Source organism: Epinephelus fuscoguttatus, linkage group LG22 (genome assembly GCF_011397635.1).
Source record: "Epinephelus fuscoguttatus linkage group LG22, E.fuscoguttatus.final_Chr_v1".
NCBI classification, from domain to species: domain Eukaryota; kingdom Metazoa; phylum Chordata; class Actinopteri; order Perciformes; family Serranidae; genus Epinephelus; species Epinephelus fuscoguttatus.
This window is the reverse complement of record NC_064773.1, coordinates 16,977,445-16,992,468: the sequence shown is the minus strand read 5'-3', so window position 1 is coordinate 16,992,468 and position 15,024 is coordinate 16,977,445. Positions and strand designations below refer to the sequence as shown.

The 15,024-nt window shown below is 43.6% G+C and overlaps 1 protein-coding gene across 1 annotated transcript in view; it reads left to right on the top strand.

The window, feature by feature from the left end:
* wnk1b (WNK lysine deficient protein kinase 1b) overlaps window positions 1-15,024 on the top strand; it is a 147,419-nt gene that overhangs the window by 114,867 nt on the left and 17,528 nt on the right. The window contains exons 19-34 of the mRNA XM_049566672.1: window positions 807-917; window positions 1,081-1,132; window positions 1,376-1,513; window positions 2,921-3,851; window positions 5,331-5,650; window positions 5,740-5,804; window positions 6,095-6,151; window positions 7,742-7,825; window positions 7,930-7,966; window positions 8,054-8,124; window positions 9,599-9,889; window positions 10,013-10,287; window positions 10,657-10,732; window positions 10,826-10,955; window positions 12,649-12,846; window positions 13,227-13,319. Of these exons, the coding sequence (XP_049422629.1) occupies window positions 807-917; window positions 1,081-1,132; window positions 1,376-1,513; window positions 2,921-3,851; window positions 5,331-5,650; window positions 5,740-5,804; window positions 6,095-6,151; window positions 7,742-7,825; window positions 7,930-7,966; window positions 8,054-8,124; window positions 9,599-9,889; window positions 10,013-10,287; window positions 10,657-10,732; window positions 10,826-10,955; window positions 12,649-12,846; window positions 13,227-13,319 (2,929 nt within the window). The remainder of the gene's footprint in view (window positions 1-806; window positions 918-1,080; window positions 1,133-1,375; window positions 1,514-2,920; window positions 3,852-5,330; window positions 5,651-5,739; window positions 5,805-6,094; window positions 6,152-7,741; window positions 7,826-7,929; window positions 7,967-8,053; window positions 8,125-9,598; window positions 9,890-10,012; window positions 10,288-10,656; window positions 10,733-10,825; window positions 10,956-12,648; window positions 12,847-13,226; window positions 13,320-15,024) is intronic.

Sequence of the window (15,024 nt, the reverse complement as noted above, 5' to 3'; positions counted from 1 at the left end):
CATGTCTTTCTCTTACGCTCAACTCTCTGTTTTCTTCTCCGCCTCGTCTTCCCCTCACGAAGATCGCACTGTGTGTGTGTGTGTGTAGCCCATAGCCCCGCCTCCCCCACAGAGACAAAGACACTCAATGACAAGAGCTTTCCCTCCGTTCATTACGCTAATGAACCAACTCACCTGGCTGCCAGACGATGCACGGAAGTGAACGCTCTTGTTGTCTCGTGAAAAAAACGAGAAAAGAACAGACCACACACACACACAATTGGCTCGCAAGCAGTCTGTTGCACGCGTGCTACTAGGCAGATAAATTCATCGCACAAACATTTTTTTCCATTGTACGTGCGACATACATGTCTCAACAGCAGCTTTCTCGCGCAAGGCATTTGATCTGGTCTGCTTGTAAATGCTGCCGTGAGAACACGAACCAACTCTAGGCAATTATTCAACTTTGTAACAAAATAAGTCCTTGATTCAGACCAAAGCAAGACAACTCTAGGTCTGAAAGCAGCCTAAGGAAAAGCATTGTAGGTCCCCTTTAAAATTTCTACACAAAGGCTGGAATATGCTTCACATGCCAGTGTGAGTGCTATCTACTCTTAGTAACCAAAAACCACTGAAATACACATAATTGCTGAGCTCTTGTCCTTGTGCTTTCTTTGACAGAGCAGTCAACAGGTTCCCACAGGAGCCAAAATTATACCTCTGTGGCCACGGACTGGCACAGGAAGCATAACCCAGACAGTGGGTTTTTTTTTTTTTTTTTTTGCATATTATACACACACATTCTAATCTGACTGTTTTCACTGCAGGTCCAGAGTGAGTTCATCCTGGAGAGTGAGAGGGAGTCGTTCATTGAGCAGGTCAGAGAGGTGATAGAGAACGCAGATGAGAAGGGTCTGGAGAGAGATGCAAACAGCCAGGTAAATACAACACCCTCTAGCGTGGGTTTTCTTCGTGTTTTCAGGGGTAGTTGGTATCGGTTTCTGGTAGAAAAATGCTAAAATAGCTGCTTATGTACACACCTTTATTTCTCTACACCATCTATCTTTCAGTGTAAATTCATGTTGTGTTGTTGATCTACAGATGGCAGGTGATATGGCGCAGCAGATTCCTGCTATATCTGTCCCCATGCCAGGTAAAAATAGCAAAATATAAACCCTTAGAATAACAACAGGCACCAGTTTGAGTACCAGCAGGGCACCAGGGTGGCACATGCAACCATAAAACCTGACTGTAACTGTCTGTGTCACTGAGTTCCTGCAAAATCTGTAAACAGGACAGAACTTCCACACCGTGATTTACCATATTTTCTCTGTAAAGCTTCAAACATAGCTGCCTGTAGAATAGAAATACAAATAACAATGCTGTGTATTGACAGACATGCCTCCCAGTGCAACAGCACAAGTGGTCCACTCAGCAGGTCGGAGGTTCATCGTCAGCCCCGTACCTGAAGCCAGGCTGAAGGAACAAATGTTTCCTACGTCTCCTCCTGCCCCTGCACGTCCAACTGAAACAGGTAAGGATTGTGTGTGTGTGTGTGTGTGTGTGTGTGTGTGTGTGTGTGTGTGTGTGTGTGTGTGTGTGTGTGTGAGAGAGTGTGACCTTCAAAGGTCAGCTGGCAGCTTGTTTTTGTTTCCAAAAAAGTATAGTGCAGCTAAGGTTTGTGTACAGCCTTTCCGCTAATGATCTCTAATGTTTCCCTGAAAAATCTGGGGCTTAAAACAAATCATATTTGGATGAATTGTTATTATTTTGAGGGAAAAAAGAAATATTAAGATAAGGCTGAGGTTGCAAAAAAAAAAAAAAGAAGAAGAAGAGTTGTTCTGCAATTTCACTTCAAACACACACACACACACACACACACACACACACTAATGCACATTAAATAACTGTGTACTTTGTCACACACACTCATCAGATTAAGCTGTAATGCTTTTAGAGGAAATTGTTCAAGTGTTCTGTCCAAATGCAATAACACACTGGCATTTATTTAATTTGATATCACAGGACTGTGATACTCAGCTGACAGCCTGTGGGCCAAAGCCGCCCAGCAACCATTTTCCAATCAACAATGAAAATAAGTTGTTTAAGTTGTTTTGGAAATTTGTTTTTGTGTTTGAAGTGCATGAAAAAGCGTCACAATAGAAGTTGTTCATCCAAAAAAAGGTGCCTGGGGAAGATACCCTGGACACCCCCTGACAGAGGTTCAGGCTAAGCCCCAAATGTCCTTACATCCTAGAAACACCCGTGTGTGCACCTGATCTGTGCAGGGCTGCTGCGACTGGATTTGCCTCTTGGCAAAGATGAGTTAAGACATCAAACATTGAAGGGTTGAAAACAGGCAGTTCAGTTATTATATATACTGGTAAACTGGTAATGTTTGCTAATTAACTGGCCCCTGGCCTCCTGACATTTTGCAAAATAAATTCAGTATCCTTGCCTTAGTATCTCCTCGTAGAACACTGGAATATTAACAGCTGTGTCCTTCATCTGGATGTTGCGTGTATATTAATAACATATCAGAAGTACCTTTTTCATTATGTAATGTCCAAAATAATAGTTTTTTTAATATGAAATAACTAAAGCAGTTGCTTAGTCCTTCCCAATTTTCTGAATAACGCAAAAGGGATCCAGTGGCATATTTTGTTACCAGAGGGAAACCACTTGGATAAATCCAATCAGAACCACTAGACTTAAGCTAGACAGCCGCATAAATGGTTAACCCTGTTCGGCAAAACAGTAAACCCTTAATGTTTCTTAACAAGCTAAAATTGACAGCTAGTGACATACCTGCCACAAGAAAGCCGTCTTTGTAACCCCAAAATGTGGAAAATAACACGCAGTGAAAACAAATATTATAAGTACTTGTAGGTCAAAGATCAGGACACACGTTGGGGACTTACACAGTGTCTCTTTTTTCCAGTTCCTCCAGCTTCAGCTCCAGCTCCATCCCACACTCCCGGCCAAGGTGTTGGGTTGTCCCAGTCTGCTGGAGCAATCAGCTTACAACAAGCCTTCTCTGAGCTCAAACAGAACCAGACTCAGCTCGATACTGGACCCAGCACCGCCCCACCTGCCATCCACTCCACCCAACCTCCTCTGCAGCCTGCAGCAGCGTCTGTCCCTGCACAGGCTAGCACAGTCACTCCTGCTGCAGATCCCACTGCTGGGCTTGTTTCCTCTAATTTAAACCAGGCACAGGAGCAGGTCTTGGATGCGACTCGTTCTCCCCCTTCATCCTCCTCGACCCCCTCCTCTGTACCTGCTGTGTGTCTCAGCCCTCCTTGTTCCTCGTCCCCTCCTCCCACTGTGGTGAACCAGTCCATCCTTCAGTCGCAGGCACTTCCACAGGCTGTGTCCCAACCCCAGGGACAGGTGCAGGTCCAGGGGCAAGCACAAATCCAGCCCCAGGCTTTCACCCAGCCTCAGGCTCAAACTGTCTCTGCAGTCATTGCTACTTCAGTTGCCTCTACTCTACTACCTGCCAGCATCCCCCCAACAATGCTCTCCTCCCCTCCTCCCAGCCAGGCTCTTCCTCTTGTATCCTCCCCTCCCTCCTCCACTCTTCAAGCCAGTGAAGTCTGTGCTGATCATCCTTCAGTCTCTTCCACCTCCTTCTCTACTCCTTCCCTCTCTTCCACTGTCATCTCCACCACTGCCATCCCAGGCCCCCAGCTTGCTCCCTCCACCACCATCTCCCACTCCACTCCACCTCCCTCCACCTCCTCTGCTGTGGGGCTCCAGCCAGTGACTACCAATGTTCCCTCAGTCCAACCGACCTTGGTCCACTCCCAGCCGCAGACGGCAGCCCTGCCTGGGCAGACGCACACACACTGTGGGGAATGTGATGCAAGGTAAGAGATGTTCACTTTATTAACTTATTAGGACTTGGTAGTGACTAAACTGTGTCTGTAGCATGGCCTGTATGAAATAATGGAAGTATCCACCATGATGTCAGCCATCAGTTTGTGGACTCCCAATCTGAAGCCTTGAATTTGGCCGTTGTCATTCTGTATTTTTGGAGCCAGAAGTGACCAAATTTGGACGAGAGGGCGGATTAACCCTAACACTATCTGCTAGCATAGTTAGCGCGGCACATTTACAGTTATGGTAATGCTAATGCTAATTTTTGCTTGTGAAAAACCGGCTTAAAGCTATTAAAACAAAATGTATTTTGCCCCCAAAAAACCCCTGGAATATCTGAGTTCTTTGAACACAGACGTAGATTTCGGGGGGATGCAGGGGTCCATCCTGCTGAATATTCAGAACGTGCACCTTCAGGATCTACAGACGTTTGTACCAAACCAAAGCTTTGAACCCAGGTTGCACCCCCCCACCCCCCCTATTAAAAGGATGCTCCCCCTTAAGAACTGTAAGGACATGACCTCAGGATGTGAAGAATTGCCCCCCAATACAGATTCCTGAATAATTCCCACAAAATCAAAAAAGCTATGCACTTAATTATGCATTTGTGGGGCGGCAGTAGCTCAGTCCATAGGGACTTGGGTTGGGAACCGGAGGGTCGCCTGTTTGAGTCCCCATCCGGACCAAATATGTAGCGTGGCATGGTAGCACTGCCGAGGTGCCCTTGAGCAAGGCACTGAACCCCCCAACCGCTCGGGGCGCCTGACCAAGGCAGCCCCCTCACTCTGACATCTCTCCACTTTGTGCATGTATAGGTCCTGTATGTGCATGTGTGTGTCTTTCAGACCTGAGTAATAAAGTATATAAAATTAATTAATTAATTAATTAAATTTTTTTTAAAAATTAAACCTTAATAACATGTAAACGGGTGAGTTATTTAAAAATCTACTCCCTGTACAGTTGTCGTAAATGGGGAAATTAGCTATAGAGACCAAAACTGTTTTTGTACCAGGCTGCATGTTACTATCTGCCACCCTCAAGTGGCCATTAGAGGAACTGCAGTTTTTGGCACTGCCATGTTGGCTTCATTTTTCAGCCAAAGTTGACACTTCGTCTCTAGCATAAGTGCTAAGGCTGCCATGGATTGCAAGCTCTCCTGTAGGTACTCTCTGATCAGACAGTTTCTGATTTAAACCGTAATTTCTCCAGTTCTATACTGCAAGCATTTCAGCCAAGATCTTGTAATTCTCGTACAGTTGCTTGAGTCATACTTGATCTCTTATTTTTCTATGTAATAACAGTGTTGGTTCTGTGTTTGTGTTTTTGGTAGACATTTCATGTTGGTTTAAAGTGAGCAGGTCTCACTTAGAAAAAGGTGTCATGACATCTGTGTACTTATCAGGATTTATCCAGTTAAATTGTCAGAGGCTTTAGGTAAATCACCAAACACTGATTGATATGTTTCCCAGGTGTGAGGCATTCACCGAGTCCCAAGGCAAACCTGACGACATCCAAGCTCTGGAGAAGAAGCTGCGGTCTCTCTTCATGGATCTCGGCGGAGGGGTGCCTTCCACCCAGGGAGACATCTTAGCTGCTGACCCTGCCTCCGGAGCCTCTGTGGCAGGTACCTCGTCCCCAATGGGCCCCTGCTCTACCTCCAGCACATCTATCACCACACCTGGCTCCAGCCAGTCGGTCAATCCTCCTCAACCCCCCTCCAGCCTGTCACTGGGGTCACCTGCTCCAATCCAGGGCCCTGGAACACCAATATCCACCCCTGCACCAATTGGTATGTAGATGGATATATGTGTTTCTGCATATGTGGTAGTGCCAGTTAACCCGTGTTTTGATAATGCTGCTTCCCGACTTTGATTCCAGTCTCTTCAGTCTCTTCATCCTTTGGCCAGACCACTCCATCCAAAACTCCTGTATCCAGGGTACCGGTGAGTGATTCAGCTTTGCAATACTAGTAACTTATATCTAGTTAAAGCACTAGTCATTTTATTATTTAGTTAATTCTGTGGTCAGCTGAGAAACTGCCCAGGTAATTTACAGTACTGCACTTTGAAAGGTTATACTGTTTCTATTCACTCTCCTTATCACTCATCTGGCATGAAAATTTCTTTTTAACATTCTCCACAACGAACACTATTCTTGTAACCTCCTCTACAAATCTTTTCTCTCTCATTTCTCCCACTCTGTCTTTACATCACCTCTCTGTCTCTGGGATTAGGCCAGTTCTCCTTCTTCAGAACTCCTGCCATCCTTCCCTGGACCTTGTGTAATACAGGTGTTTTATTTTTTGCTCTTTGTCAGAGTCTTGTTTCTAATGCAGTGAAACACTGTGTGCACACTGATTCTGTTGCGTCTGTTGTGTTTGAATAGTGCTGCTTCTGTATAGTGCTTATTGAATACTTTAATAGCTTGTGAAACCCTATATGACAAGACGTTGAAAGGAAACTCAGACATTATGTTTCTCCATGAACCCATCGTACTTCAAAGAAGATTACTTCCTACGCAGCTGAAAACACAACAGAATAAATGACAGTGAGGCTCAACAATGTAACATCAAATAAATGCATTCAACTACAAAGAAGTCCCCATACTTTTACTTTAAATGGAGAATAATGGTAGATAATAAGAGAAAGTAGGGTCAGAGAGAAGCTGTTTAAAAGACATGGACAGAGAGAGACAGAGGCTGTAAGCAGACAGGCTGTGAACCGGGTACCTCAAGGAAGAGACAACATCAAACTGACTCTGATTTCCAGACTGTTTTGTTGTGGCTGTGAACGCTGCCGTCTAAGAATAGTCCCTCCATGTAACCACTGAACAGTGAGATATGACTTGTAGCTCTTTTATTAAAAATCCTAGCTGCCAAGTCACCAGCATTCCCTTCTTGTTCCTTATGTAACTCTCATGGGCGAGACATGTCCTGTTCGATTAAGATAATCCCACTGCAGTCGAAGCTCACAAGGGATTTGATTTTAATGATTTATTTTTCATTTCAGTCAAAGACCCCCTCCGGTTAAAATCAAGTTTTTGCCTTGTTAACACGTCCATATGGTGTTTTTTATATTCTACAAAACATATCATGAGGGAAATAAGCAGTTTAAGCCATGGCTGAGTGTTTCTGCCTTGAAATGTTAGTGTACTGATGACAGTCTCAGAAAACAGAGATTCGGACAGCCAGGGTTTCATTCGTCACATACTTGTGCGGTGGTGTGTCTGTGTCACTCTGCAGTTATACCTCCAAAACACTGGTCAATGGTGGGGTTTCACCCAAAACACACATTAAACACACATTAAACATGGCTAAACAGAGACAATTTCAAACACAAATCAGCTTCACTATAACTTGCAGCTCTCACAGACAAACACTTGTCTTTATCTGGACACATTTTTCCCACAAATACAACATGCTAATGTTATTAGCACAAGCCTATAGCATTTTACATTGTATAAATTAGCCTAGCAGCTAGCAGACTTTTCCTCTACTCATATGAAGCCAGGGACAATAGCAACATTTAACAAAGGTGACGTCAAAAAATTCGGCTCAGGAGGACAGAATACCTTCTTTGCCTTCCACACCACTGTATCTGTGATTGTGTGTGTGTTGGCGCAGGAGAGAGGTCTGATTAAACTTGGAAGGAAAGCACTTTTTCTCATGCTCTGCCTTCTAAAATACACACATACTCATAACTGCTGAATGTCAGTAAAACAAATATGTTCCAGCTCTCGTAACCATATATGTGTGCTTTAGGCTGCTCTGTGTTTGTGTTGCTAATCAACGTCAGTGGCTGATCCTGCGTGTGTGTGTGTGTGTAAGTGTGTGTGTTTGCTTATTTGTGTGTGTCTAAAAGAGTATCTTGTCTTTTTCTAGTCCCAGCAGCCTTTAGAGGACCTGGACGCTCAGTTGAGGAGAGCACTGAGCCCAGAGACTGTTCCTGTCAGCACACACACACAGGTAAACACACACGTTTGGATATGATGACATGGTATATACTGCTCTTATTCAATGACACTGCTCAGTTCTCACCCACTTCCTTTTCTCTTCATGCTGAACTTCAGGCCTCTCACGGTAGCATACCTTCAGTGGGACAACCAAGTATGTATATTATTAATCTGTTAATCTATCTGTCTCTATATCTGTGTTTTATGTGTCTGTTTAATACATGTAACATCTGTCTTTCAGTTCCTTTCTCTCTGGAGGAAGCAACTGCTCCTCCTCATCCTGCAGGTGGAATTAAACTGGGAAGATTTCAAGTAAGATTTCCCTCACACTAAAGACTAGAGCTGCTAAAATTAGTCGAATAATCACTTGGTAGATCAACAGAAAACTGAAACTGAATAATTGTTTTAGTAATTTTATAGGCCAAACACCTGGTTTCATGCTTCTTAAATGTGTGAATTTGATGCTTTTCTTTGTCATACATGATAATAAACTAAACAGCTTTGGATATTTTAGACTGTTGGTCAGATAAAACTACTATTTAAAGATGTCACTTTGGACTCTTTTGGCAAATTACATGAGGGATGTTTCAGTATTTTCCGACATATTATCGACAAAGTGATTACTCAAGAAAATAATGCCAAGTAAAAAGCTAAATATAAAGCTAAGTAATTGACAAGGAAAATATTAGTCGGAGCCCTACTACAGATCATACATGCATTTCCTTTTCTATCGATCTAAGGGTGACATCATAAATACAGGCTGCACAAATTGTGAAATTCTGGGCCAATACCAATGTTTAAAATAACGATTTTGGCAATGGCCAATACCGATGGTTATTTGTTATTGTTTGTTTTGTTTTTGTTGCTATCTATTCCCTCTTTTGTGTCAGGAAAACAAAGAAGTCTACATTATGAAAAAATAACTGGACTTTTTTTGAGTCACTAAGCTCTTGATTACACTACATTTGAATGAGAACAAATTCAATCATACACATTTTTGAAACAAACTTTATGATATCTTTCTTTGCATGAAAAACATTTCTTAAATATCTGTTTCAAAAGCGTTTTTAATAGATATGCAGTAATTCCGTGACAGCGGAATTCCCTCTCTAATATCTATTTATTGTTGCTGTAAAACAAAAAATCAACAAATTTCTCCTTTAAACAACTGTATTTATTCAAGTTTCTTACCAAAAACAAATTTTTACAAGATTACATTTGAATACATCAAGATAACATTATGATTTACCTTTGCCCAAGACTCATTTTTACTGAATAGAGCTCGAACGCATCATAATGTAACTCAGTGCAACCTCGGTCAGCAGTTAGGTGCGGTCACCAGCTGCTAACAGCTAACACTAGTACGTTGACAGTGAGTTTACTGCGTCCTTTTGTTTTGACGCCATCCTGGGAAATATGTCTCTTCATCCCAAACACATTTTCTGGTATCCCTGGAATGACGTTAGCCATCAAGCCATGCTTTTTGGCCCGCGCAAAATTGATGCGACACAACGAAAAAACATCGGCAGCTGCCGTCAGTGAATGTCATCTTATTTTCCGATAGGCCGGTGGCAGTAAACAAGGTGAATATCAGCTGATGCTGATTAGTGGCTGATAAATTGGTGCATCTAGACCTGAAAAAATCAAATATTCCAGGTTGTGATCACTCCTGAAATTTCAGTTTTTCTCTGTATATTCAAAATGATCAGCAGCTAAGTAAGACTGTGTGCCTGTTTCTTCTTTTCTGTGACATCATCCCTATTCCCTCACCCCTCTCACTGATTAGGTGTCATTGGCTGCTGAAACACCTCCTGCCCAACGCCCGGCTTGCACTGAATCTTCCTCCACCACCTCCTCCTCCTCCTCATCTTCTTCCTCCTCATCCTCCTCCACTCTCTCCAGCCCAGAGAACACACTGCACAAGGACTCCTCGTCTCCTCTGAAAGGGGGAGGAGGAAAAGGAGGAGATGTTGTGGATGGACTCCCGCAACGTACTCTGGGAGTGCCCCACCAACCCTCCCCTCTCATCTCGCCCTGCCCCTCTCCTAAGCCCACCACGACCATCGGGCGCTTCCAGGTATTTCCTGTTTTTGACGAGGGGTTTCTTTGCCACATGTATGAACTGAAAAACAACCGGTCCTTCACACCTTTGTTTGTCTAAAGTTCTAGTCGTTCATTGTTTCATCTACTGTTATTTCAGGTCACCACCAACACAGAGGCCCGTGTCGGTAGATTCTCAGTGAGCCGTGCCCAGGAGCAGAGCCTTGAGCCCAAGCAGACCCCTCCACCCGCCACTGCCCAGGCTGCTAATGGACCCAGTAATCCTGTGCAGATTTTGAGTCCAGACTCGACTCATAAAGCCTCGCTGCCGAGTCTAAACAACAACTCCTTTAATAACTCCTACATCAGCAGTGACAACGACTCTGAATTTGAGGATGAGGACTTCAAACGGGAAGTCAGCCACCTCAGAGAAAAGTAAATTATCCCTCAGAGAAAGACACATTTGTTGTCCTATCAACACTCTCCTCTTTCACCCCGTCTTCATTAGGTTTATTTTGCTGTCTTCTTCTTCTGTGCCCCCAAAAATAGCAGGCTGCGCTCTGCTTCTCTTTTCTCCTCTTCCTCTTTCCTTGCCATCAAGAATGAGGTTAACCACCCACTTTCCTTCATTACTTCTCTCTCTTGCTTCTTCCTCTTTTCTTGAAAAAGGATGTTAAGCGCTTCCAAGAACACTTGGCCCTCCTCCTCCTCTTCCCTCGCTTCTTTACCCTCATTATCTCTTTCTCTCTTTAGCCTGTCAATATTTTATTCCTCATATTTTTCATTCCCTCTTTGTACCACCAGGCACATGCGGGAGATCCAGGCCCTGCACTCCCGCCAGAAGGAGGAAATAGACCGTCTCTTCACCAGGCTCGGAAAGGTAACTCACCTCGTCCACATCCGTACACATACTACAAACCGCATCTTCAAAAATACGTAGCAAGCAACCATTGTTTCTTTGGTCTTGGTGTAGGTTCCTCCACCTGCAGTGCTCCCTCCAGTGATAGGCTTGACTGGCAGGAGGCGACGGCCTACCAAAAGCAAATCCTCCAAATCGTCCAGAACCAGCTCCACACACAGCAGCAAGAGTCCATTACAGCCAGGTAGGCTCTTGTCTAAACATTCAGATCAAGAAGAATTGGTTCACCCAAAGTCCAAAGAAACAGGATTTCTTACTGGTTTCTGGTGGTAACTAGCCAAATAGTGGTTGGTTTTATTTGTCCAGGATTTGAGATATCATCTCTAAGATTTCTGCCTCCACCCCAACACAGTGGTGGTGATAACGTTTGGTTTATGTTGCTCACAGTGCTAAATATTGGTATTTAAAGAAATACAACAGCAATCTTGTAGCACTCAAGACAGGTCCACTTTTTGAAACTCTCAGCCCCTCATCTTTATTCGATCTTGTCTCTTTATTGGACAACGACGACTCAGGATTTTATTTCAAGAACGTTGTATCTCAGAAAACAATGGAAAATTCACACACATAAAGTTCAGTGTGGGACTCGCACTGGCCTTGTCTTGACTCGATCTCAGCCCCTCAAAGTTATGGTCTTGTCTCAGTCTTGATACACTCCGCTTTTGGTCGTGACTCGGTTTCAGATTAGATGGTCTTGGCTACAACACTGTGCAACAGCAACATGTTTTCTCAGAGACAATATATGAATCAACACTTTTTAACTAGCGCCATCTTCAGGTCAAAATTTAATTTATCCAAGACTTTGATTTGTGACCAAAAAACCTGCAAAACTAATCACACCAACCTCCTTTGTTCTTGGTGCTAATTAGCAAATGTTAGCATGCTAACATGCCAGACTTACATGGTAAATATGGTAAAGACTACTAACTAAACATCAGCAGGTTAGCATTGTGAGTACGTTAGTATGTTAGCATTTAGCTCAAGCAACTCTGTACCTGCAGAAAGTACAGTATAATATAGCTGCTAGCATGGCTTCAGACTTTTATGCGTAGTTTGTACTTGTGTGAAAAAGCTTGTGCACATCTTCTGCAAAAGTGGTTTGCAGAGAGTCGCAGACACGTGTTGTGTACCTCCTGAAAAGTGTGACTACGCAACAAGGTACCACAGAAGTCCAAAAGTTTGATTGGACATCAAAGCCAACACACCTGTGTGAAATTACATCTGCCGCAGTACTATATCCCTAGCGTCCATTAGAGGTGCCTGTACCAGCCCACACAGAACACACGGGTGCACAGTTGACTTATAAATTGAGAATTAATCTTGTTAAAATTTCATATTTAATGTTGTAAGCAACACAAATTCCATTCAACTCACCAAAACCTGGGCAAATTAAACCAGAAAATATCACTATAGCTGGAAACCACCAGTGGAAGGTGAGAATATGTGTGTTCTTTGTAATTTGGTTGAACTGACCCTTTAATCCTCTGAACAGTAACACAGCACCAAAATATTCACCTTCATCTTGAATCCTACACTACAGCTAGGATGGTCCGAAACGTTTACCCTAACGCAACACTGTCTCTGTGTTTATGCATCCATGTGCACATATATGTGGTGTGTTGATCTGCTTGGTTACACGTGCATGTGGGTGTGCGTTGGTGCAGGCTCAGAGCTTGAACACTTCTGACTGCTTTCCCCGTCTGTCTCTCTTTGTGTGGTCGTGTGTGTGGGGCTGTGTCTTTGTAAATGTCTGTGGTGACGGGTGTCTTATCTGTCCATTATCTGTGTGTGTGTGTGTGTGTGTGTGTGTGTGTGTGTCTCTGCGGTGTGTCGTTCCTGCCCTGTCCTCTTCTGCCTATGCCTTGTGCTATCTCCAGGCAGCACTTTATCCGCCCAGAGCGTCCCCACCATGTACCCCGGCCAGCTGGCTCTGTTAGCCCCAGGAGGATTAGCCGATTCGGGCAGCAGCACTCTGCTCCAGCCACTCAAACCCTCTCCCTCCAGCAACAATCTGTGCTCGGCCTACACCAGCGAGGCGGCGCTCTCTGTGCCCAGCCTGTGTGCTCCCACCCCAGGTAGGCACGCGACTGTGAAGCCCAGGCCTGTAGCGGGCCTCATGAAGCTTCCTCACAACATCAGAAATACTCTGCACACACAGATGCATGCAGTTTGTTTGTCTTCACTCCCTCACAGAAAGACACGTCTCACATCTTCTCTGCTTCTCTCTACCTGTCTCTCTTTCTGTGTAAAGCAGTGTGATGGCTAACTGACTGTTACATTCTTCCTTTGTACTCCTTCACCTGCGTCTCTCTCCTTCCCTCTCATCTATACCTGTTCTTCTCTCCTTTCATTTCCTCTCCCTTTATCTTCTTCATCTCTCTTCTCCGCACTCTGCCTTTCTGGTTCTTCATCTCTTCTCTCCTCCTCTTCCTCCTTCCCTCCTCCCTCTCTTCAGGCTGTGTAAAGTTCAGCTGGGGTTCGGAGCGTTTGGCCTTCAAGCCTGGCGGCAGGAGGACGCGCTTTCTGAGTACGCCCTGCTTGGCTCTTTGTGTGTAACGCTTTATTTCTTTGCTCTTCTCTTTTGACCCGTCTCCTGTACTTACTTTGGTTCTAATTTATTTTTTTATTTTTTTTATTTTACTCTTGTATCTGCCAAGTCACGGTCGTCCTGTCTTCCTGAAGGTTTTCTCTTTTGATGGAGGAAGACCCTCTCTGCTTGTGGTATCACCAGTGTCCTGCAGAACACCGGTGTCTCCAAAAAAGTCAGCTTTTCAAGCAGTAGTAGAAAACACTGATTAACCCAGGCTCATACTTGGGCACCTGATGGATTTTTATCACTGCTAAGTGCTCAAATTTTATGACCAAACTAGATTTCTGGCTTAAATCAGGGCCTTTGAGCTAGGTTTGCCGCCTTGCACAGCTAAAATTAGCAATCAGCTGCTTGTTATGTTAACATTTATTACTTAACTACCCTACAAACATTCCCATTGTGTATGTTGGAAAACAGCGTTTGATAAGAAAGGGAAATGGAGATAAGACCTTGCTGCAGGACACACAAAGTAGCACAAAGACAAACATAGTCTTTCTTAAATAGTTGAGCTTGGCATAGTCATCTTCACTTACTTTTTTAACCTTCTTCTTCATCTTTCTTTTTCTCTCAGTATTTTCTCCCCTCTCTTTCTTTCTTTTCTTTAACGAAGTCGTCCCTGACAAACAAGCCATTCACATTCAGTTTGGATTCAGTGTCTGCCTTGTGCACTTTGGGCTGTGGGGAAAAACAGCATCGTCAAAAATAAAATAATAGCATTATAATTGAGAGAAAGGACCCAGCAAAGTGTTTACTGTGTGAAGTAACATTTTAAAAGGCTGTCAACAAATTGCACCGCCATATTCATTATAACATGTTAGCTTTTTAGTGGCCATGTGGCGCGTAGCAGCCAAAAGACAAAAACTGTGATGTTTTATAACATAAAACTTTTATATTTCAGTGAGAGTAGTGACAGGAAACTCAGGTTTCACCAATGTCTTTAAAGGAGACTGTCCTCCAAAATATGACCAGGGGTGTCGTTTATAAATTAGTGCATAGGATCCATACTAAAAATATAGGTTTGCCAGTGGTGTAGTGGAGGTTATACTCAGGTATACAGGGTATACCCATTTCGTTTTCTATCCAGTGACAGTATACCCACCTATCAGCAAAACAGCCATTGTAATGTATAGGAGAGTATGCCCATTTCCTCATCGGTAGCCTACCTATCTACCTAATAGTACACCCACCTCATCAACTATCACTACACCACTGACGTTTGCACAAAAGCAAAAACTGGCGTGCGCCAAAAAGTATTCAACAGATTCTACTATCAGTCTCCAAAATGTTCATAAGCATGGGTCAAAGTTTCTCCCATCAAGTCTGTTTTTCTAGATCACAACTTGGCCGTTAGAAATGGCGTATGCCTCTTTCAGGCCTCATTTTGTACGTACGCGATGTTTATAATCGAGACCACGGTACAAGCAGCTTATGCGACCCAAATTTTTATTGTTCAGCAGGGACCTCTGATGGCTGCTAAATTTAGTAATAAACAAATTTATTTTGATCACCACCATGATCTTTTTCTAAACCCAACCACATAGTTATGGTGTACTAACTACGTGTTTAAAACTGCAACCGATGACGATCAAATACAAGTTATTCTGTCGTCTACGGGTAAGGGAATTAATATAGGAAACATTCCTGTAGTTCATATGAGAGGGGA